This window comes from Gobio gobio (genome assembly GCF_949357685.1).
Source record: "Gobio gobio genome assembly, chromosome: 4".
NCBI classification, from domain to species: domain Eukaryota; kingdom Metazoa; phylum Chordata; class Actinopteri; order Cypriniformes; family Gobionidae; genus Gobio; species Gobio gobio.
In genome coordinates this window covers 9,120,624-9,146,658 of record NC_137100.1, presented here as the reverse complement: position 1 = coordinate 9,146,658, position 26,035 = coordinate 9,120,624, and the positions used below count along the sequence as shown (strand labels likewise).

Here is a 26,035-nt window from a genome sequence, read left to right as displayed (position 1 = left end):
TATTAAGAGGAAGAACAACACAAGTCTTTTGGCAGCTTGGTTTCAATAAGAGCTGTTTATGGGCTAACAAGGAAGTTTTGAGCTCTGAAAATTGTGTATTTTAGTACGTTGACAAAAGATCAGGGAAAAGTGGATTTCTCAGTTAATGACCGCTTTAATTAGGCATGAAAAGAATATAAATGAGGCCATGGATGTAGGTCATGTGCACTGGAAAAAAGTCTTAGCAGACAATAACAAAACACCAACAAAGACATTCGTGAGCATTACTGCAGTCAAAACAGGAGCAGAAGAGCATCTCATTTTAATAGTAAAGAGAGAAGTTTAATACACAGAATGACATCACCAAAACAAGTCACGATGATACAGCAGGAAGTACATGAAAATCAGAGAGGAAGTCTGATTTTTTTTGTTTTTTTTTTTTTGTTTGTTTGTTTAATGTCCCCAAGCCCAAAAATATCAGTACACAAGCAACTGTGTTTACAGCACTAAAGGAGAAAAGAGAGCATCTGCACCATGTCTGAAGAATTACCCTGATAAACTACTACAGTAACAGATTACAGAGGATGTAGTTATAGTTAGTGTTTGAGCCCCACTTCATAGCAAACATTTCAAAAAGATACAGTAAACAACTGACAGATGAGTAGATTTCGCTTTCTTGTAGATTTCTTTTTTTTATGTTTGTTTTGCTTTTTTCATAGAGGGCGGTTTATAAAAGGCACCATGGAAGGTGAAAAATCATCAGAAGACAAAGTGGAAAGTGGGAGAATGGAAATGATACATTTGAAAAAAGATCGTCAAACGGTTTGCCTGATTTGTGCAGTTTTGTTGTGCTAGCTTTTCTTTTTTTTTTCTTCTTCTTTCTGCTAAAAAGTTGACCGACAGATATCACGACACTTGCAGAAATCACTTTGATGCAGTGAACGAGAAATTAATGCGATTTGCTATCATACACTGAATTCCATCATCATATCCTACGTATTTGGTTTTCTAATATGTAAATGTTCAGGTGTGATATTCTGTTCATCTTCAAATAAGAACTTTGAATGAGAGACTCCGATATATACATCACTATTTTTCAGCTTCCCTCTTTTCAACATAACTTTGGCTTTCTGAAAAAGGACACTGCACATTAAAAGACATTTTCAAACTCAGTTTCAAAAGGAATAGTCATCCAAAACTGAAAATGGTCATCGTGGCGCTCTAAACATGTATGGCATTTTATCTTGGACAAAGTATTCATTTTGAAAAATGTTCATGCTACTCTTTTTCATGCCACAAGGCTATTTAGTGCTTCAAATAAGCACCATAAAATGGTTCATATGACTTACAATAGCTTTGTTTGAGAAATTCAAATAATCAACCTATTCAAATGTGTCACAATTGGATATAACACAAATGACAAACAATGGCATCAGCATCTTCTTGTGAATGACAGTAGAGAGCAAGGTTTTCAGTGAATAAGGACTTCAATTGTGGTCTGTTCCTCACACAGAGCAATCATGGCTCTTTAGAAGACTTGGAATAGGAAGCATGAATTGAATTGACAATCTTTTATTCTTTTTTTATTTTAGAAATACTGGTTTAAATCGTCCTACTCCTTGAATCAAATCCTTCTGAACAGAAATCTGCTACCTAATCTTTTACCTTTTCAAAACGTAATGTGATTGTTTTTGAAAGCAAAAAGACATTGTTATATGGCTTTTGGCCCCCCTCTCAATTTGCAATGAGTACCTTCAGAGCTATTGACATTTAACATTATATCTATGTTTTAAGGACGTCGCAACAATGTAAAAACATAGATGTTGGAGTCTTAGAGTAGGCTGTACACATTATTTACAGTGATATGGATAGAGTCTGTGGGCTCTAGTTCAACATCATGGGCTTTAAAACACACGAAACCATTGCACAGTGAGAGAGAGAGGGTTACAAAAAGAGATTAATAAAAATTATTAACGGTGCAACAAGTTTTTTTTCCCGTCATTTTTTCTTTTACATTTTTTTTCTTTTGTTCTTTTTCTTGTACAAGTCAGACTATTACACCCTTGTAAAAATGACTATTTGCTGCTTGAAATTCAGAGGACCAAGCTTTTAAAAAAGTCAGTATGAAAAAGTCAAAACTATTGGTTTAAAAAATGATGGTTGGATGTTTAAAGAGCTAAACTGACCTGCTGTGTGATAACAGTTACGTTTCTCAAATTTCTCATATATATAAAATGAATTTCCACAGCAGACCACATGTACAAATTTGGGTGTTTGTTGTTATAATACAAGCGAAAACTGCAGCATATGCCCCGCATATACTTAACATTTTCATCAGTCACTACAAATCTATTATCAAAACACAGAAAATGGATGCAACAAATTCTCAAGCAGCAAATAGTGCACTGACCGTCGCTGCAAAGCCAAGGGGCAGCAAAGGTGATGCGTGCATTCACCCTGGCAACTAGGGCGATGATGTGGATGTTTCCAAGACAGATAGCACCAGAGATGCCTCTGTGACTGGCATGTTGATTGGCGTACGGAGCGGAAAGAGTCTACATGGACTCCCCCTGTGAATCATCATCTTCCAGAGACAGAGGCAAGTATAGATCCTAGAGGTGAAGACAGGGTAGGGTAAGTCAAGGTGAACTATGTTTACATCATGATTAAAGGGTCACGAAACCCTAAAACACATTTTCTGAGATTTGAATTATGTGTGTTGAACATCATTGTTACCAGCTGTTAGTTTTGAATGTGGGAGAAAACTAGTTCATTTGAAACCTTTTTATTTTCAACTTCCTGGTTTAAATTCGTCTTCATGTCAACGTCATAGGCTGTGACGTTTTCTTGTACTTTAGTATGACGATGACTCATCAGTGTCTCATAATTATTCATGAGACTGCGTTGAATAGGCATTTTCCTCTGACTGGCGTTTCAAACAGTGAGATTGCATACAGTAAGCGAGAGATGCATTAATGGATCAAAAACGAGTGTTTGTTTTTGCTTTTGTTTCAGCGTCTACGACACAAATGCGAGGGTAACCGGTCTTTACTGCCATTTAACTGACCCAACAGCTTATAAAAACTCCACAAAATAAGCCTCAAAAGTTATCAAAGGTATGCAACAGCGTGTTCATATATATTTTCGATGTAGAGAACAAATTGCGAATGGCTGTGCATTTAATTGTCCATTGAATTATAGTTGTCACAGGATATATATGTATTTGTGTAACTGTGAGCTTACAAATCCATGTGTATGTTGCGTTTAACTTAATGGTAATTTGCAGCGTGCATTTGTGGGAACGTTTGATGCTTTTAATGAGAGCAAAATAAAATTGTCTGAATCAGAAGCCGTTGATGTGCTGTCAGCCTCCCGGTCTCCCCTCGTCCCCCTCCACTCTGCCGCTAAACCACGGCCACTTTTATAGCATTTTTCAAAACTGTGGTGAGAAGCGACGGCTGCTGAAACAGGGGGTTTCATGACCCTTTAAGAGCCAGATTTACTAAAATAGCATTAGACCGCAATCCCATAAACGGGAGTGGGAATTTCTGTGGGGGATCTACAGATAATGTGCACATTAAAGTACACAAGGGTCGCAAACCAGCCGAGCCGATGATCATCAGGTGTTACGAACATCAAGTTACGTTTGCATAACATCTTCCTCTGGCATTCCAAATAAATGAAAGAACACAAGTGACAGGGTAAATACTCTATTACACAAAATCAATTCTGGATTTTTGACTTTGTTTGAATTTAAGTAAAAAAAATTGGCCTGTTTTTATTGCAAAAATAGCCAAAATCCCCGTTTTCCACCACTTGGGTGGAATACTTTCCGACTATCAGTAAACCCCACCCTCAAGACTGGATATCGACGATATGGGTTTTTCTATAACCGATGTCAGCCGATGGCCGATATGTGCTGCCAATTTTTAGGGCTGATATCTTGTTTTCCCCTTCATTTGCAAGATAAAATGTCACAATAATAATGAGTGGATGCACAACATTTCTAAACTTAACTTCATCATTTATTGAACACTGACTTGAACTATCGCTCGAATCTTAATTTTGTGCACTGCACGGTATTAAAATAAAATATTTATCCAAAGTTCACCAAAACAAATCAATAAACTGACCAACTTTTAATGACAAACATGGGCATAAATGCCATTCCCATTCTATGCAATGCATTTATACATTATATCTAATTTGCATAGTAATGTGTTTTTGGGACAAAATGTAATGTAAAAAGATGTGTAATAATGGGAGTAATAAAAAGGAATATTTTCATATCATATTTCATAAGAATATCCAGACAAAACTGTGTATGTTGTCAGAGAAATTCACTTAAATATAATGTCCTCTACAGAGGCAAAACCTCTATTCTGGGTCTCAGGAGGATTTTCTGTCTCGTGCAGACACTGCAGAGTGAATCCAGCATTTATATTTAGATGTCACTTCCGAAACTTTGCAGCATGCAGTTGGCCGTCGGTCCTCTTAGCAGCATGAAAATCAATAGTTTTATTCAATGGATTTTATAGACTGTATAGTCTGCATTAACTCAGCAATGAATAAAAACTCTGCCGATTTGAGTGGTGAGATTCTGATCGCGTTCAAGAGATCAACAACTATATATGTGATTGGCTACTGCAAAAACGCGTTGTAAATAGATGCATTTGGCGCTTTCCAGAGCGCGAACACAAATGTACAAATCTGCCCAATCTGTTTCGCCAGTTTATTACAGTTTTTTACAGAAGCTAGGACACATTTCTCAATACTTGGGTCACTTTTGCAAAACTCTTCACACAGTTCTCCTAACCAACTTTCAGCTTGGCAAAGCAGTTCATTTCACATTCAAAATGCACTACAACTACCAAAACACTTTATTCAGGTCTCAAATACACTCATTCTTCCAGAACACTAGCAAAGGTTGACAGCCGACAAACACACTTTATCACCCACAAAACAATGAGCTAAAAAACACACACAACATGTAGCATTATACAATGTACAAGGACACATCTCTGTTTATAATTCACTGCAATACACTCTCAGAAAAAAAGGTACAGGGCTGTCACTGGGGCGGTACCCTAAGGTACAAAAGTGAAAAGGTACATCTTTGTACCTTACTCACCCCTGAAAGGTACATTTTAGTACCTCAAAAGGTACATATCAGTACTTTAAGAGTGCATATTAGTACCTTAAAGGTACATATTAATACCTTAAAGGTACATATTAGTACTTTTTTTGTTATGTACCTTAGGGTACCGCCCCAGTGACAGCAATGTACCTTTTTTTCTGACAGTGTATATGTTACTGGAATCAATCAGACATGATGCAGAATTTGTCAATATATTATGTTGTTTATTTATTTATTTATTTTTTGCACGGAATAATAGTAATTCCAGAATACCAGAATTAGTATACACACATCCACCATCTACAATGAGAAGCAGCTGTGGCTGCTCCAACTGTCCAATTGTTTTTATAGCATTTAATTTTAAGATTTAAAATATATTTCATGAAAATATTACTGTAGGAATGTAGCAAATCGCTGCCTTATTCAGTTTTGTATTATGTTATTGTTTTGAAATTAAGTTGAACAGTTTTGAAAACAGTATGTAAGCATGTGCAGATTGAGTTCTGCCAGTTGTTGTGTCTGAGGGAGAAAAGAATCGATGAGATTTGAGAGATGTACTCATTGAATGCATTTTGTGCCAAAGCAATGATGATCGATCCTCAGTTTAGCCCATATAGACTTCTGTTGCGCTCACTGTGTGAAGAGTTTTGCAAAAGTGACCCAAGTATTGACAAATGTGTCCTAGCGTCCGTAAAAAACTGTATTACATTATCAACTGAGGGTGCTTTTGCTTGCGTTTGAGGATGCTTAGCTCCATGGAACCAGGCCTGCATCAAACCATGCTTCCGAACAAATGTCATACACTGTTCTGGGCTGCTCCAGGACAGCTCTGTGTCTCCGAGCACGGTGCTGTCTGTGAGTAGGGCGGAGTAACGTAGCCCTCGCCCTCAATCATGCTGTAGTGTTTGTGAGAGCTGCCGCCTTCTCCACCCCACGCACAGAGTGAAATTCTCCAACTCTGATACAGGAAAAATAAAACAGAACTTATAACATTGGGGCTAATATGTTAGCAAGAAAGCTGCTGATAGTTTTCGACTACAGTCCTTAAAGTTAACTGCAAGTAAGCGAACCTTTAACCTGCGGTAGCATTATGCCAGTTCCGGACGCTTCCACCGCACCAATAACACAGGGCTGCCCATGGACGTGCCTGACTTTAAATGGCGCTAATAAACCGATGCCGATGCCGATATATTAAAAAATGACCAATATCGGCCCGATATATCGGTCGACCTCTACTCAAGACTGATTGACAGTTGACTGTGTTAGGCATCGGCAATGCAAGCGCAATGGGGATTGCGATTCCAATTGTATTTTGAGAGGGTTGTGGCAGGACATAGCCTAGAAATCTAGACGCACCCTAGCGGCATAACATTTATTTTGCCGCGTGTGTAGTCTAGCAACTCTCGGTAGACCTCAGAGCTGGAAAAACCAAACTCAGGTCAGGCCAATCACAGCGTGTATAGAGTCGGTGGGCGGGCTTAACATAATGACGGAATGAGTTGCGGAGGTTCTTGGTGCTACAGGTAAACAAAGAAGCTGACGTTCAGCGTCTTTCAAAACGGGTTTGGCCGCGACTCTGGAAGACTTGGAATTAAGCTTTTCTTTGAGGAAAGAACAAAGAACGGCACTGAAGTCATTCGTAAGAAAGGAAGATGTATTCGGAGTTTAATCTATCAACTAACGTTAGCTCCGCTTCAGTTGGTTGTGGCGCTATCCAATTGCGTGCAGAGGGAATTTGACAGACAACCGTTTATCCCGCCCCTCGGATTGAGCCCTGGCAATGGTGAGTTTCCAGACCAAACATCTTGATGTGGGTCTGGCTTGTCAGGCTAGGCAGGACATGGAGAAAGTGAAATATCAAATAGGTTTTCTATTGCTATTCCAAAAATGGAAGGGACATAACTCGTAAGACATTTGCAATTGCAAACGGACTTCGCGTTTCCATTTGAAATTTGGCAGACATGTTACATACATGGAAAAGAAAATCCAAAAGCAAATCATGCATTTGTGTTTCCATTATGTCACAACGTATGTGTGCACAAATTGAAAATGCAATTGCAATTCCTTTTTGAATATTGTCTGGAATATCATTCAATAGCATCCTGCAAAAAAATAGTATGGTAACATGCCATTCAAAACGAAGCAATAGTTTAGTTTGTTCACCTATAGATAGAGGAACTGACAGAACATTACCTTCTGTTTGCGACTGTTGCCGGGGCTAGTCGGGGTCGAGATGGGCGACTGCTTAGAGATGGGCGTAGAGAGCTGACTACTGGAGCCTGTTCCATTAGCTAGAGAGATATATAAAAAGTGCAAAAGTGAAAGAGAGGGATAGAAGGAGAGGCACAGACAGAAAGATTAGGGGAAAAGAAAAGACAAATTGTGGGGTTAGGCAGTGACTTGCCTCCTCCCTGTTTAATCATGTTGTCAACTGTCGTCTAGCCAGCTGCTGGTCTGTGTATCTGTTTGCTGGAACTCATTTACACATCTCTCTACGAATAGAGCAGGTTGCTATGAGACACCAGAGCTGTGTTTATATGTGAGAGTGGTGTGATCGTGTGCCCTATAGTAGCCTACTAAAGGCTTTTTTTAAAACAGAGCTTTCATTTAAGCAACACAAAAACCTCAGGACCAGATGCCAGGCCTTAAAACCGCTCCAGCTAATGAATAAATAAAACAAAGGGAACAGAATCTCAGATGAAACGCCAGGCGTTGTTGGAAGACCTGGATAAGGAGACTCTAAAAGTGCAGATCTTAGCTTTTCATGTGCTAATTAAATGCACAACTTGTTTAGAAGTTAGCTTTGCTGTGTGTTCATGATCGGTTAAACTCCTAAAAAAGCAAAAAGGTTCCAAATAGATCCGTAAAGGTTTTTTTGGTCACACTTTAGGCTATGACGGTACAATAACTTGTCCCTAGGCTTTTGTGTTATTATCACTTAGACATCTGGCGCTAAAGAACAAAGAATATGAAGAACCTACAATATAATTCAAGTAAACTCTAATGCTCAAAATAATTAATTTGCTTGAGTAGGATAAAGTTAAATTAAACAAATGAACTTTTATGAGTATATAGAATTGAGTTCACTAAACTGACACATTTTAAGTCATCTCTGAATTTGTTTCATTGTTTTGAGTTTTATGAACTTATTTCTTTTCATTTAGACAAACTTGAGAGTAAATTCTTAAATTAAGTGTTATATAATGTTGTGTGTGTGTTTGTGTGTGTGTGCGTGTGTGAGTGTTTGTTTTTGTGATTTATTTGGACACAAATTTGTATAATGACACGGGTATTACAATGGTATTACAATGTAAACATGAAATATGAGGACATTTCATATGTCCTCATAATTAAAATAGCTTTAAAAACATACTAAAAAATTTTTTATTAAAATTTTTAAAATGCAGAATGTTTCCTGTTATGGGGTAGTGTAGGGGAATAGAATGTACAGTTTGTACAGTATAAAAACCATTACGCCTATAAAAATGTCCTCACTTAGATAGCAAAACAAACCTGTGTGTGTGTGTGTGTGCAAGATTAATGTTAAGTGGGAGATTTAGTAGCGTTTAATGTTTAGCTATGCTACAGAGTTTCTGTAGGGTGTTTTGGGGTGATGAGTAGAGCATGAGTGTGAGAACAGATTCATGTTAAATGTTTTATATTGTCTTACTCATTCAGCAATTGCTATGCTATGCTAATGTTATCAAAGCATTGTGTTACCAACTAGCAAGTTAGCATTTACTGAATTAGCTAGTAAATATAGCCAAGTTTCCACTTTTAAAAATATTTAAGTTGAAATTACAGGATCATTTTAAGTGAAATGTATGAGTTAGCAAGCAATTGAAGAGCAATTAAAATGTACGAGTATAAAATAAAAATCTACCAGTTCTGCTTAACATAAACTGAATTTCTTAAGTTTAAAATTTTGGTGTAACTGCAATGTAAAAAAGTTGCTACCTTAAATTTTTAAGTACAATCACCTTGAATGTTTTAGTTATTTCAACTTAATTAACTAAATTACATTAAACTGACTTAAAAAATTGTTGTATCTTGTATAATTCATAAAAAACTTATTTTGATGAGTTAAAGCAAAGTAAAAACATATGTTGTCGTAACTTATTGATCATATAATTTTCTACATTGTGATTTCCTCAATAGGTTAACTTATTCGGGTTTAGAGTATACTGCTTAAATGCTTCTTGATAAGAAGAGAGGGTTTCCTTGCTGAAATGAATAAGCTGATAGGAAAAAAAATGATATAATGTTATAGCCTAACAACAATCAGTTAAAACTCTGAACTGAAATAATTATGTAAAATATGGAAAACTGAAAAAGAGAACTAAATGGATGTACAAAACAAGAACTGATGGTAAAAAAATAATAAAAAAATAACAAATATAAAATGCTCAATGTCCTTGTTCATTTATTTCAAAAGGAGAGCAGTGCAATACAAAACTTACAAGATGGGCTTTAAAACACGGGGGAGAGATATAAATAAACATGAAAAGAAATAGTAAAAAAAAAAAAAGTGAGTGTGCACAGTGGTACAGTGATACAGATACACTGATTTATAGCACACAGGCCATGCAAGAAAAGTTAGCATGCACAAATGAGCTATTCTTACAATATAATCTCATGCCCTTTTTACAAATATTCTTCATTTTAAAGAATTCAGGAAATTTGTTTTATGGCTTTTAGTCCATGTCTGGCTTTTAGGTTTGCGGTTATCCACTGAATATAATAGTGTACACCTAACAATTCATAAAATGTTAGGAAACAGGCCTATTTGTATACATTTTTCTTTTTCCAAAAAACAGAACAAACATTTTGATGACACATCTTATCTGCAGGGGCAATCACATTTTTGTCAAAAAAACAAACAAAAAAAAAAACATTCAGGAAATGTATCTGAGAATTCTTGCAATTTTGTTTTGGTGCAGTTAGTGGTGCAGAAATGACACTTCACCCAAAAAGTCATAATTTACTCACCCTTAAGTTGTTCCAAACCTGTATGAATTTCTGGTTACACTTTATTTTGATAGTCCACTTTAAACATTCTACTAACTATAAGTAACTTTGCAACTACATGTCAACTAACTGTCATTAGAGTATTAGTTGACTGTCAGTAGACTGGTAGGTTATGGTTAGGTGTTAGGGTTCGGGTTAGTAGAATAAGTTGAATTGTAGTTGCCAAGTTACTTATAGTCATTAGAATGTCTGTTGGGGGACCAACAAAATAAAGTTTTAGTAAATATTAATCAGACAGTCTACGAATACTCTAATGACAGTTAGTTCACATGTAGTTGCAAAGTTACTTATAGTCAGTAGAATGTCTAAAGTGGACTATCAAAATAAAGTGTTACCGAATTTCTTTCTTCTGCTGAACGCAAAATAAATTATTTTGAAGAATATCAAACAGTTGATGGATGCCATTGACTTCCATAGTATAGAAACATTTTTTATGGAAGTCAATGGGGCCCATACACTGACATTTTTCTAAATATCTTCTTTTGTGTTCAGCAGAAGAAAGACATCCATACAGGTTTGGAACAACTTGTGAGTAAATGATGACAGAATTGACTTTCATTTTTGGGTGAACTATCCCTTTAACTAAACGATTTAGAACTCTGTGAGCTTCTGCCACCACAAGATGGCAGTCATATAATGATTCTGCTCACTGTGGAAAGGTCAACGAGGACATATTCATGCTTTCTTTTTTCCCCGATCACTAAAAATCTCATTTCTTTCCCAGTCGCCACCTCTGCAAACCTGCCAAAGTAATACTGCTTACATTTGACCTCATATCACAGTACTGTTGATTGGACACTTTGTTTGCCTGTGTTTCTTCCTGTAGATGCCACATATGATTATAACCTCAAATGTTTTATTTATTAGTCTTGATCGTCTAGTATGCAAGCATGGCCTTTTAGCCCTCATCCTCAGATTAAAAAGTGTCCCCAGGCTCAGTCTCCCTTGGAAGATTGAGTGATCCTTCCTCTCTAAAATAATAAATATGTAACAGCAAATCTATCTGCTTACATCAAACTCAAACTTGCGTGACAGGCGTCCTCTCTCTTCACCTTTTAATCCTCAGCTCAGAGACCCGAACATTGATGTTTATGCTCTTTTCTTCCTCCCATCCATCCTTCCTTCCTTCCTTCCTTCCTTCCTTCCTTCCTTCCTTCCTTCCTTCCTTCCTTCCTTCCTTCCTTCCTTCCTTCCTTCCTTCCTTCCTTCCTTCCTTCCTTCCTTCCTTCCTTCCTTCCTTCCTTCCTTCCTTCCTTCCTTCCTTCCTTCGGTTATAAGTTATGATCTTTGTGCATATTTTGTTATTCACATATCTTGATTTTTCTTTTTTAACTTGCAAACTTTTTATAGTATAATGAGTGTAAATAAGTACATTTGACGCCCTTGGATTTGTCTTCGTGAAAATATTTCCGAGCATGCAAAGAGTCTGAAATTCGGATATGTTCAGAGCAGTCCTCTGACATTCTCTAAAGTTTTATGATGCTGGGATATTCATCCAACCTGCTGATCCCTGGTATAATAGCAGAAAAAGCATTTAGAGGACTTCAGTGCAGTTGCTTTTTTACTTTTATAAAGGCCTTCCCAGTGACTTCAGTGTGTTCATTTCAGAGCACTTTTTAAAGTTTCATTAGACTATGATGACAAAAATGATATATATATATATATATACACATGTACATTTTTTTAATTGAACATGTTGTCAGAAGAAATCAAGAAAAAAATTACATTTTACGAATTTGATTTAAATCTGCTGTGTAAGTTGCTTTTGTAAGTAGTTGTAACCTACATTTAATAAAACAAGGAATTCATTAATAAACTGCTTTAAACTGCAGTGGGTCTTTGGGGTTTAAACATCAATCCTGTGTTTATTCACTGTAAGTAGCTATGCATGTATGACATTTATATTACTGTAAAATCATTTCGACAGTATTTATGCACACAGAAGGTTAATTGCACAGGCCATTGCAAGAACACACACAAACATGAGAAATTGCGAGATTATGATAGATTAACAAAAACCAAATTAAAGTGACAAGGTGTTAAAAATCTCATAAAAACAAAACAACAGATGATTCATAATCATGCATAATTAAACGGCATAAGCAAAAATAAACGTGTTAATATAATATAATGGACAAAGCAGTTTAGAACAAAATAAAGTGTATTATTTTAGAAAGCTTGTCAATCATCCATGCAAGAAATTGTGGTGCTTTAGCCGTGATGTGGAATTGACAGTAGTTAGTAAAGCTTTATTATGGAGTTAAAGGTGTGTTGAGCTGACATGAATCACATAATTATTGGCTCACTGGAATCAGCTGGAGACTTGCAGCGTCGCATTGGGCCGGGACTCTTAGTGGAGCCCCTCTGTCCTTTGGGGGCCTTCATTACCCGACACTCTACAGCAAGAGTAACAGAGACAGAGCTTTAGTATGAAGTAAAGACAGAGACTTTACTGTGACAAATTCCATGATATGTGAGTAAAACGCCTTGAAAAACGTTGTGCGTCCCACACAGAAATACAAATTACACACATTATCAACCTATTTTGTTTGTTATGTTGGTCGTGCCAATAATGCAATTCGAAAAGTGAAAACAGGCATTCAGAAACATCGCAAAACATGCAAAATCTAGAAATATGGACATTCTTGTAAAATTACTTGATAAAAAACAATTTCAAATAGAGACGAAATAGATATTCTACTAACTATTGAGTAAATTTGCAGTATTGTCTGCTTAATATCTGTTAACACTTTGGGCCCTATTTTAACGATCTAAGCGAATGATCTGAAGCGCACGCCGCAGGTGCACTTAGGGCATTTCCGAATCCACTTTTGTTAGTTTAACGACGGAAAAAACGGTCGGCTGGCCAGGTGCATGGTTTAAAAGGGTTGAACCTAATCATTTGTTACATTTATATATAACGCTTTTCTGGGTACTCAAATCGCTTTACATATAGAAGGGGAGGATCTCCTCATCCACCTGGATGATGCGACCGCAGCCATATTGCGCCAGAACACCCACCACACACCAGCTGATTGGTGGAGAGGAGACCTAGTGATGAAGCCAATCAGTATATCGGTATATAGGGGATTATTAGGAGGCCATGATGGACAAAGGCCAATGGGCAAATTTGGTCAGGATGCCGGGGTTACACTCCTACTCTTTTTTTTTTCTCCGAAGGACATCCTGGGATTTTTAATGACCACAGAGAGCCAGGACCTTGGTTAAATGTCGAAGGACGGTGCTTATTGACAGTATAGTGTCCCCACACAGACCACAGGGTGAGCACCCCCTGCTGGCCTGTTTTTTTTTTTACGTTGCTAGGAAACCCCCGAATCAGCTGTGCTGTCAGTTTAATCAAGGTAACGATTGCCACAACGGTAAACCCGCCTCTCCATTCATTCAATTGGACAATATAAAAAAACCGCAATGACGTTGGGCGCTTTTCCGCTCAGAGTTGACTTTTTTCAACTTCATGCGCTCCTTCTAAAACGCGAGGCGCCCGGGGCGCATAAGCAGCGCGCATAACGCTCTCTGGCAACAGAAATCTATTCAAAAGAGGTGCCTAGGGTGATATGGCTGCTGGCCAGTCTCTTAATGGGTCATGGGTGTGTTTTGGGCGTAACATGCAATTAACCAGAGTCTCATCTCCCATTCCCTTTAAAAGCCAGTTGCACTTGCACCATGGCGGATTCGCCATTTACTTGGTGGGATTTGCGAGCAGAAAGACTGAACGCTTCTCCAGAGAGGAATCTTTTATTTGTAATATTTAAAAATGTGTGTGTGTTGCTGCGCGTCCCTGTGTGTGTGTAATAATCAGAGTGTGTGCACGTTGTGCACCCGCCTATAGGCGCATATTACAAACACGCCCTAAAAAAATACTGCGCTATTGACTTTAGATCAGGTTTTTGTTGGTCAATGGTGCAGTCATTTTCAGTTAATAGCACCTCAAAATAATGCGCCTGAACACACCTTGTTTTCAGACCAGCAAGCCCATGGGCGAACAGATGGCCACAAGTGCATTTGCTATTTAAACAATATGGCGCTGGATGTGAAAATGATAACTGCGTCGGGCTGAAACTAGTAAAAAACACTTGCATCTAGCCTGGCGTCGCATTGCACCGGGTGTAAAATAGGGCCCTCTATTTTAATGCAACTACATGTCAACTTATTCTACTAACCCGAACCCAACACCTAACCCTGACCTAACAGTCTAATGAGAGTTAGTTGACATGTAGTTGCAAAGCTACTTATAGTTAGTAGAATTTCTAAATTGGACTATCGAAATAAAGTGTAACCCAAAATGGCATCTTTTTAGGCACAGAAATGCGAAAAAGAAACGCTATTGTTTTGTAAGTAGCATGTTGTGTTTGTAATAATAAAAAACAAAATATAGCTACTTTCAGTTCTTTGTATCTTGTAGCTTGGAAACGTTCTTGGTGATGCTTCTACTGCAGACACAAATCAATATATTATTTCTGTCTGTTTCTCTCTCTCAGACACACACACAAACACATTCCTCTTGATCTGTCTCTGAACCTTATTACACCCATGTGAGTCGCACATCGGCTATTTACATATGTAAATGTGAATTTGAATAATGCATTAAGCCATTTGAGAGCCTGATTCTGAGAGGCTTAATGAATGACATCCAATGGCATGCAGCTTCCTTCTGCTCTCAGACCGAAAGTGTTACTGAGAGTGTACAGATGACTTGACTGAGCTGAGTTGCTTCTGCGCAATAGTCTAAATACTAAAGGTATTCTTGTACAAAATGCTATTCTGTTAAATATTTATTAAGTAAAAACTAAAGCCAATCCAACAACTCTCCCTAACTGCCAGCCAGTCTGGTTGAAAATATTGTGATCAGCTGAATCGAAGGCTTTAATGATAAAAAGGGGGACTAAAAATATACAAGGATTATTTCACACTTATTTGTTAATAGGTGTGACCTACCGTTTTCATCCAGAGAGAAGTCATCCTGTGCATAGCGAAATTTTTCTGGTCCACAGGCAATGAAAACATCGTCGTCACCAAAGAAATCTTGCAAGCAAGTCACCTAAAAAGAAGATGAGTAACAAAATATTGAAACAAAGATATATAAGGAAGCTGGGCTGATTTGATCCCATTTGAGTTGATAATTGTTCATAATAAGTAACATAATGGTGCTGGGCTGGGAATACAGAAACGCAGTTTATTCCTGTCTTTCAAACATTTAACCCAACCCTGCATGGGTCAAAACAACCCAGCGCTGAGTTTGTTTGACCCGGTCCTGGGTTGCCAAAATGACCCAAACTGGGTTGTATTTACCATGTATTTAAGTATGTATCTCTCCCATGTGTTGGCAATTAGAGTGATGCTCACACACAGACTCATTCGTACATTGAGTTTCCTCCAGTTGTTCATAAGCTAGGATCTAAATGTTTTGGACGTTGTTGGAGACAGCTATTTGACATTCTGAGCTAAAATTGGGTCACCACCAGCCAAGTAAAGAGTCCCACCCCAGTCTATCACTTAACACACACACACACACACACACACACACACACACACACACACACACACACACACACACACACACACACACACACACACACACACACACACACACACACACACAAAGAGAGAGAGAGACAGTGATATATGACAAAGCTAATCTATGCCGCCCTTGCCGTGAACAGCTGGCCAGCAGGGTGTGTGTCTGCATACTTGGATGGATGCGTGTGTGAGTGTGTGTGTATGTGTGTATGTATGTATAAGTACATACAGTCAAACCAAAAATTATTCAGACACCAGATATAATTTTTTGCTAGTGGGTGCAGGACACTAGTTCATTTATGTAAGTGAGGATATATTGTGACAATTATACCCAAAAATTCTTCATACAGTGGACAACCAGTAAAATGTATAAAAATGTGGACACTTTGACCTGACCATGTTTCAATTAAAGGTGAAGTGTGTGAATTTTAGTGGCATCTAGCAGTGAGGTTGCGAATTGCAACCGCCCACCGCTCACCCCTCCCTTTCGAAGCACATAGAGAAGCTACGGTGGCCGACACAGGACAAATATGTCGTTGTCGGAGAGAGCAGAGAGTTTCAGAGGAACTAGCCTCCAGCGAACACTGAACCAGACTATTTAAATGTACGTAATGCATGTAAATGCAATGGGCCTCATACATGAAACACGGACACATTTTTGTGTCAATTGTTTATAAAGCCGTTCCGATGTACATTTTTGGATTCATGAAAATGTTTGTATTTTCAAAATGTTATGGTACGAAAGAAATGTACGCCTGTGTAAAACATTCAAATGTTCTGTGTTCTTTTAAAGGGGATGTCTAATACTATTTCATGCATTCTGACTTATTTACACTGTTGGAGTTGGATTCTAATGAAAAAACATGGCCAAAGTAAAAAAAAAAAAAAATTGTTGGATGTATTGTTCCAAATACACTCCTTCAGGATTCGAATTAGTTTCGGAAAGTTCATCATAAAGAACATTATAAAGGGAGGAATTTCTTGTATGGCCACTTCTCCCGGATGAGCGCGTGCGCACAACAACCAAAGCGAGAGCAAGAGCTCGCACATCAACGAGCTTCGTTCTGGTTACGGAAGACGTCAGCAGCGCTGTCACCACAAAATAAATGTCACTAAAGAAGTGTGGTTTTGGTTGTGAGGGAAAGATAACCTTGTTCAGCTTCCCAAAGAACCCAGCGTTAAGGGAACAGTGGATGCAGTTTGTTTTTCAGGAGTTCTGCAAGTGTGTTTGTTTGTTCCCGACATGTCGGTGATGAATGTTTTATAAACAAGGCCCAGTTCGATGCTGGATTTGCAGATTGTCTGTAGCTGAAAGATGGAGTTTGTCTGGCTATCACCAGACCAAGCTCAGTTTGAGATTGAACATTGGTCTGTTGAGTCTGTTCTGTATTTTCTACTGCACAAGAAGGCGTGATAAACGAGCATAGATTAAATGACTCTGTACGCAATTGGATAGTCCTTCAACCAATCAGACCACAAGAGGCATGATCAACGGGCAACGACCCATCTATCCGTCATCGTGTTAAACCTGCCAAAAGCGTTCCAGGTGGATAAGCCAGTCTGTGATTGGCTCCCGCAAAAGTGTAACAGAAGCAGAAATTAATGTACAGGTTTCCAGACTGAGTTGCAGGGCGAAATCAAATCGCCGGCAGATCAGGCTGGGTTTACCCAGTCTAAGATGGAGTTGTCCCAGCGATAAAAGATCCCGGTCATGAGTCGAAACCGCAGGCGGTGAGTGAAACTGCATCAAATGTCTGTGGTTTGTTTGATAATGCCATGATGTATTGTGTGTGTGTGTGTGCTTGTGACTCTTCTTTAGCTCCACCCACTGCACGCCTTTACGAGCTTGGCTGTTTTCGGAAAGAATCGGTACAGCATATCTTTCTTTTATAAATCTGATAAAACCAAAGAGTCTTCGGAGAAATGAAGGATGCAAAACTATTACTAAGTACTAAGATTAAGATGAGATTGGCAGAAACAGTGTACCCTTTAAGCAAACTGATTGACACTGCATTTTGATCATATTTCACAAATTCGTTTGCCCTTTTTTTGTAGCTGAGAGTTGAACACTTTTTACCCAGCCGTCCAATCACAGTGGGCAAAAAATACTAGCGCTCAACCACTCTCCTTGTACCACGACTGAAAAACAATGGAACAGTTCATATTGCTGGTTACTGCTTTTTTATATCCAGTAAAATTCTTCAAAATGAGAAACTAGTACACGTAATTTGCGTATTCGTAATTCATAGGGGGGATTATGCTAATTGTGAATGAGTGTGCTTGTGCGCCCTATTTACGAATGATTGGAATTCATTAACATACACATGTTCAACTATCAAAATCTGATGTTTTCAAAAGAGTTTGTGAATATTGAGGAGAGTTTTAGGGAAGGTTTGTTTTATGCACAAATTACTCATATAGCCTATTTATGAAAGTTTCATTAATGAGGCCCAGTGCATGCAAAGGACCTATCAGCCTCCACAATATAGAGATTCATGACTGAACTAGATATTTATCTCATAATATTTCTGTTTAATAATTCCCATAATTGACTACTGGTAATATCTTAATAATGCAAGAATGATCTCAAAATAAATGAAAGGCAATAGTGAAACAATACAATATAGTTTATGTAGCTATAGCACACAGTTGAATGCAATTAATGTCCCACTAAATAAACTATCAGTTTATTAATAAGGCATTTGCATAACGACTGTTGTTTGATGTATTGCTGTTTTTGGTCTATTGATCACTCAAATTACAGATTAATTTTGGTGTTAATAGTAAAACGCACAATTCCAGGTCTGGGGATTATGGTAACTATGACCAGCCGTGAACAGAGCGCAAGTCTCTTTTATGATCTTGTTTCTAAATGGCTTATTAATGGCATTCAGGCTAGTATTCAAGTCTGTGTGACAAAGAAAGCAGAAAAAAAACAACATCTTGTTAAACCACTTTACTGCCTTAGCGGTATGGCATTTACTGACACATTCTGATAATTATCCAAGCTGACATTCAAAAGCAATCAATCCACCTGTCAATCACGTGTCAGTCCAGCCAGCCTCCCGCACCTGCTGCCCCCACTCCCCTTCCTGTCTTGTGCTGATTATATGGAAACTGGGAAACCTCAAGAGGCAGTAGTGTGTGTGTGTGTGTGTGTGTGTGTGTGCCAGAACTGCTCATAAAAATGGGCCATTAAAGAAGGCCTCATGGGACACACAATCTGCAAATTGTTCCCAGACTACCCAGTCCAGCACAAAATATAAATTCGCTTTTGCTTAATCTCAGTAATATTTTTTCCCTATGACCGCCACAAGGCACATAATGATCTCAGGGTCAAAGAGGCCAAAGGTCAAGAGCAGGGATATACTTGCGGTGCGTGATGAAACCATGGCAACAGTGATGTCCCCAAAGGACATGTCTCCTTCATTCTCTATCCATATTATACATGCACATATAAATATACAGAATAAAACTGCCTTTGTATTACAAGCAAATTTTCAAATATCCACTTTCACGCTCTGGATGTTTAGGGAATTCCATAATTAGGGATCCCATTTATTTCTCTCCTTTTTTACTTGAAGTAACCCAGTAATGTTATAACATCTACATAAATATAATACATTTAAGGACATTTTTAATATATTTTCAGTGTGATACTGCTTAATGAAGATTGTAGCTTTTCAAAATATTCACTCATTTACATAAAAAAAGAGAGGTGTGTCTGATTGGTCTGGTAGTCATGCTAAAACTGAATGTGGATGAGTGTTAGAATGTCCTGAAGGCAAGAGGTCTTCAGTCAAGATACTTCTGTGATTTCTGTGCTTTTTGTTTATGCATGCGTGTGGTTTCAGTGTGTAAGTTCAGTGCATCAACAACACTGTAACTGGAAGCTAAGATTCAGGGTGTGTATGTGTATGTCTGACCCTCATCTGTCACCTCATGTCTCCTCTCATCCAGACACTACTAACAGAGTTTGTTCCTGCCAGCCAGTGTGACAGTCTGAACTAACAGAGTTCAGATCACTGTGAAAAACAGGAACAACATTTGAGACTGTGTGTGTGTTCTTGTGTGTGCCTCCATTGCCAGAAGTGATGGGAATTAATTAAGAAGAATAAGCAGGTCTGGTGGGCGTGGCCCTCACTGGATCAATGCACCAATCAAATTTTCCCTAGTGCTTAACCATCTAGCTTCGGAAATATTCGTCTGGAATTCATAGTGTTGTCCTTAAATGACAATGCCAGGTTTCCTGAGGTCAGCATCTAGGAAAGACCTACAAGACTTACACAAAATAATTTTGTTATTTGCTTATAGCCCACAGGCAGCTGTGATCATGATCACTCATGTTGCTTTGTCATGTGACATGAACAGAAGTGAAGGGAGAGTGCCTCAAACAAACAGAGCTGACCTTCATACTAACAGAGTGAAACGATGTGAATATTATTTTTATTTGTATTATTTGCTTATTTACTTTTAATTCTTACTTAACATATTCAGTATATTTTGTCCTTGTACTTTTTTGAATACAATTAAAGGAGTAAAATGTAAAAGATTATTATTGTGTACATAAATATAAAAATGCCTACATTTAATAATGGATTGTCATTGCATGTATCAGAATTAGCCTACCACTTTGCAGTAATGATGAGCAAGCAGCCGTCATTGGACGAGCAGATCCGTTTCCTCGCTAGAGAAGCGTTCAGTTTATCCGCTTGCAAATTCTGCCATTCTGGACCATGCGTCTGGCGCGCCGACCATTTTTATCGTCGTTAAACTAGCAAAAGTGGATTGGGACACGCCCTAAGTGCACCTGCGCCATGCGTTTCAGATCATTTGCTTAGATTGTTAAAATATAGGGTCCAGAGACTTGCAGTTAGTCAGGAGAACACTAACCCTAGCCCTACACAGTGGCCCCCAAAAGTAATTAAAGAACTTTTGGATACTTAAGTCAAACATAAAAGTTGTCTGAACTTTATTATATTTATACAAAATATCAAAACAAGTGGCATGTAACATATGATGCTAGTGCTTTTCTTAGGACTTTTCTTTAATGGGCAGTCCTTAAATCCATCCATCCATCCATCCATCCATCCATCCATTCACACATCCATCCATCCATCCATCCATCCATCCACGCATCCATCCACACTGTAAAAAGAATCCCCGTAAAATTTACGGTAAAAAAACGGCAATTGTGGTTGCCAGAACTTAATTAGCACCATATAATTTAAAGGTTTATAATGTAATAAATACGGTTAAAAAAAATTATTTTACAGTTCAAAACCATATAATTTAAAGGTTTATATTGTATTGATTATGTTTACACTGTAAACAATTTACGGTAAAAAAACATATTTCATTAACTGAAATAATGTTAAATTACCAACCTATTGAAATACTAATATCTGTTATGTACCTTTGATATATACGGACAACCACCAATCACAGTGGTGATGAGAATCACGTGATGAATCAAAGCTCATCACAAGCAGCTTTTAAGAGGACAATACCAATATATAGAAGGTGCTCAGTGTCATTCACACAAACACTTAACACCATCATGGTAAAACACATGCAATTAAAAAAATGCAATAAACATTAAAATACATCAAATGCGAAGTGTCACGCAGGGAATTCTGGGAATGTCAATTTACGGGTTTTCACTGTAAATTACACAATGACTTGTTCTTTTTCACTTCCAAAAACTGTACATTTAACAGTATTTTACTGTAAAATTAAATGAAATGTAAGGTTAGATCTATTACAGTTATTCACCGTATATAGTACGGAAACTTTCTGTTAACCAATTAACTGTTTTTCACCATAGCATTTTTACAGTAAAATACCGTTAAAATCACAAACATTTTTTACAGTGCATCCATCCATCCACGTATCCATCTATCCTTTCCATCCATCCTAAATAATTGTGTGCTTGTGCTTTATTCATTTAGAATAAATGCAACTTGGTTTGATGTTTTGATATATAATACAAAAACAGTCATATTTTAAATAATGGCTTAAGAGTCCAAATACTTGTTGGGACCACTAAAATACAGTTTCCTTTAATACATTTACTCACAAGTCATTTGTGTATATGTGGGAACAAGGTCAGTTGGGACAAACCGGAAAATGCTTTGGTAAAAAAAAGTTTACAAAACAAAACTGTTAATGTCAACGAATCACATTATAACTGAATTATTCACTAGGTTTAAAAAAACTTAAAGCATAAAAGACTAATTCAAATAACACATTCTATTGTATATCCTTATTAAATGAGTGAATACGAATATCTGGTTGATGAAGATAAAGGTACATTGTGCTCACATCCCTTTGATCATGTGGCCATTGACCACACTGTCACACTATTCTTTTGAACATTCGCCCACTCTTTCTGTGTCCCTGTTTATTCTAGACTGGCATTAGGGGTTGGGTTCAATGAGTAAAATATGTATTTAAGTGTGCTGAGTGAATCTTTGCATGCTGGGTAGTTCTTGCTACTATGCTCCTGTCTCTCCTATTCACTAAATTAAACCTGTATTGAATTTCAAATGATTCCATGTAAAAACAGCAAATCATTTACTCAATACATTTGTGGATGTGTATGAGCAGGGTTGAAAGTTATGTTTTTACGAGACATGAAACTGAATTTTCTTTAGACCTTACGGTAACACTTTAGTATGGGGAACACATATTCACTATTAACTACGACTTTTGCCTCAAACTCCTAATTTACTCTTTATTAATAGTTAGTAAGGTACTTTTGTAGTATTTAAGTGTAGGTATTGGATATGATTAGGGGATGTAGAATATAGTCATGCAGAATAAGGCATTATATATGTGCTTTGTAAGTACTAATAAACAGCCAATATCCTAGTAATATGCATGCTAATAAGCAACTAGTAATAATGAGAATTGAACCCTAAGATAAAGTGTTCCCGACCTTACATTATTGCAATTCTTAAAAATGACTGTTAATGAGGTCTTCTGTTTGTGAGGAAACACTTATTTTTGCATGAATATTTCATGCTAAAATTGCAGTGCTCACCTAAACAAATTCTAGTACAATCTGTATTAATACATTTCATTCCATCAGACACAGTCTGTTGCAAAATATTGTACCTAGTATCGTTTTTTTTTTTGTCCATCACCATATCTTAGAAGAAAAGGTTCTATAGAACCTTAAAGGGTTTAGTCAGGCGCTTCATACATAAAACATTTAGGGGTTCCCATGGGATCATTTTATGGATTTAATTCGGTTTGTTTAATTTGTTTTTATTTTTATTGCATTTTATGGATTAAACAGCTCGTAAAGATTTACGACATTTCTCTTTTATATAGAAGCTTTTTGGCATAATGGGTTCTTTAAAATTTAATCAAGAACTTCAGGGTTCTATATAGAACAACACTGAACCTTTTTTTTCTCATTCAAAGGAATGTTAATAATCTGCAAACATATATGCCACAAAGGCAACATGTAACAATCAATCTCATCAGCATTACAATTTTTTGAAAATGATTCTTTTGTCAACTACTCTATGCAAGTATTAGACAGAGCAAAATTGGAAGTGCCAGACTCCCAGCGGACACTGAGTCAACAGGGACTGACTGCCGATTATGAGTCTGTCACTCAAACAGAGATATACAGTGCTTTTTAGACTCTAAGTTTTAGTGATATGCCATGCATAATAAATCATGCATGTGATCTGATAAAAAAACAATACTTAATGTTAATTAATATTAATGAATCAATTTAACTCCGCTTTGTTGCTGCCATATCAGTGTGTGTGTGTGTGTGTGTGGGAAGACACTCATTCCTGCCAAAGTGAGTTTATGAAATGTAATATTTTTTGTTGTTTCTGTTTGAAATATTTAGCATCAAATAAATGGAAAACCCTGTGTAAGCTTCTTAGGGTTATATTCGTTTTTGGCCTAAATGTCACATAATAACAAGCTGTAGCTGGTCATTTTACATGTCAGTCAGATCTAAATGGGTTGTACTTGGCCAGAATAATCCTCAAAGTAGACCAGACTTTATTCTGATAGTTTAAAACCAGGCTCTGCGACAAGTGAAATGTTATACAAAAAAGTTAAAAACACAAAAAACTTGAAATGCAGATTTATATGTGACTTTTTGATAATATTCACAGCTAATCACTACATCTTATGGCTCACGCACACAAATAAAGGACACATAGACTGACACCCCCTTTAGCCCCTAATCCTTGCCTAACCAGCTGCCAGGGCCACATGCCTCTTATTCCTCAATAACCCCTCCCAAACACACCCTCCAATCTAATATAGGTCATACAGGAGTCCCCATATAACTCACACACACTCACTCTGACACACTGCCAGTCTGTAGCCTGTCAATTATTAACAAAGTCCTTTATTGTTTCAATGTTCTTGCTGGACAGATCGAGCAGCTCATGCAGACATGACCATATGCAGTGGTCAGTCTGAAAGGTGACGTTCACAGAGGCATATTGTGCCTGTGTTTGTGTGTGTTTTCCGATACAAAGGGCTACGCAAGAGATGATGTTACTTTAGTGTTTAATATAGGTGTTTGTAACATAACACATTTTTCACATTTTCTTCATTTTTATTTGAAAAAAAAAACGCCTTTCCAATCTGAAATGCATTGAGAAAAGAGAGTAGAGTGAATGCGGCAAAAGGCGGAAACTAACTCGATTTGCGTCAAAACCTTCTGCTACACACCTTACCCCTCTACACTATTGCTACTGTTGACAATCCAACATCTTTCATAATTTTGTCTTGCCCAACCAGACATCAGTGGGCGGAGTTAGTGTAAATAGCCTCTGCCAACAAGGCGTGCCACTTACACTTAATGTAAATAGATACTCCGTTAAAGGCAAGGGCTCCAATTCGAATAAAAAGACTCCCTCTGCAGTATTTTAAAGCTACGCTATTATAACTTTTAGCAATTTAAGTCAGGGATGTGCAGTCCTGGTCCTCCAGGGTCACTGTCCACACACCTGAACCAAGGTGCAGTAATCCAGGCCTTCAGGATTACTAGAAACTTCGGTTACACTTTATTTCGATGGTCTCCTTAAGACATTATGTTGACTATAAGTAACGTTGCACCTACATGTCAACTAACTCTCATTAGAGTATTCGTTGAGTACAAGTAGACTGCAAGGGTTAGTAGAATAAGGGGTTTGGGTTTGGGAATAAGTTGATATGTGCTTGCAAAGTTACTTATAGTTAGTAGAATGTCTGTTGGTGGAGCATCAAAATAAAGTGTTAGTAGATATTAAGCAGTCAGTACTAATACTCTGTTGACATGTAGGTGCAACATTACTTAAAGTCAACAGAATGTCTAAAGGGGACCATCAAAATAAAGTGTTACCGAAACTTCAAGGCAGGTTTGTTGGGACAAGTTGGAGGTCAACTTTGTAGGACTTTAGCCCTCCAGGATCAGGATTAGACACCCCTGTTCTTGCAGTTAAAAAATACGACTTCATGTCTCTTGCTTCAGCTTTGCTCCTCTGTGCAGATGAATGTGGTTTCAGAGCAGATAGACAAATAAATCATGTTTTATTGTTGTTGTTGTTGTTGTTTTTACAACTGGTGATTCCCTGGAGGTTTACCGTTTTAAATGATCCCTGGTCATTTTTCTTGTACATTGTGACAAACTTTCTGCTTCACACTACTCACAACCGGAACAACTTCCCTCTGCGTACAGATGAATTATGACATGACACACATGACATATGTATGTCATTTCCTGCTAAATTTGGCTGAAATATAAATTATTATTATCCTGTAGTTTATAAAAAAGTGGAAAAAAGGTTTTTTGGTAGATATATCTATTTTTTTATATCTCTCATTAATAACATTTTGTACTTGTTATGAAAAAAGTTACAAGTGTAGCTTTAAATACTGCACAATTTCATATTTAGATAAAAACAACAGGTGCCAGGTTCTCTAACATCCAAACAGGTCGCCCCTAAGTCAGCTGGAAACTATAATATCATTCTTTAAGTATGTGCTAGTCTTAAAAAATCCTGTCAGTCTACGAAAAAAGCGTTCACTAAAAATATCGCTCTGATTCATTATGAGGAGGAAAAACGGCAAAAGCCTGCTAATATTCTTAACACCATTTAGATGGTTAAGATTTACTTTCATTAAAAGTAAAGAAACTTAATGATCATACCAGTGCTGTTAGCACACTCTCTCCTATTGCGGTCTTTGATTTGCAAATTAGCAGATGATCAATAAAATGCAGCTCATATCTATTGTTTTCGGTGATGTGAACTCCATTAAATCTGCATATAATGCGGGTATTGAAGATCGGATTTATAAATGGAATATATTCCAATACGGAAGTGACTT

The 26,035-nt window shown here is 37.4% G+C and overlaps 1 protein-coding gene across 2 annotated transcripts in view; it reads right to left on the bottom strand.

The window, feature by feature from the left end:
* Window positions 1-434: 434 nt before the first annotated feature.
* The window catches only part of LOC307125267 (neuronal migration protein doublecortin-like), a 71,507-nt gene continuing 45,906 nt past the window's right edge, over window positions 435-26,035 (bottom strand). Inside the window, exons 4-8 of one of the 2 annotated variants that reach the window (XM_079815009.1) lie at window positions 15,101-15,203; window positions 14,545-14,595; window positions 12,451-12,540; window positions 7,310-7,407; window positions 435-2,591 (exon numbers count right to left, since the gene is read on the bottom strand). In XM_079815009.1, the coding sequence (XP_079671135.1) occupies window positions 2,535-2,591; window positions 7,310-7,407; window positions 12,451-12,540; window positions 14,545-14,595; window positions 15,101-15,203 (399 nt within the window). In that variant the 3' untranslated portion in view covers window positions 435-2,534. The remainder of the gene's footprint in view (window positions 2,592-7,309; window positions 7,408-12,450; window positions 12,541-14,544; window positions 14,596-15,100; window positions 15,204-26,035) is intronic. The other variant, XM_079815010.1, reaches the window with a different exon arrangement.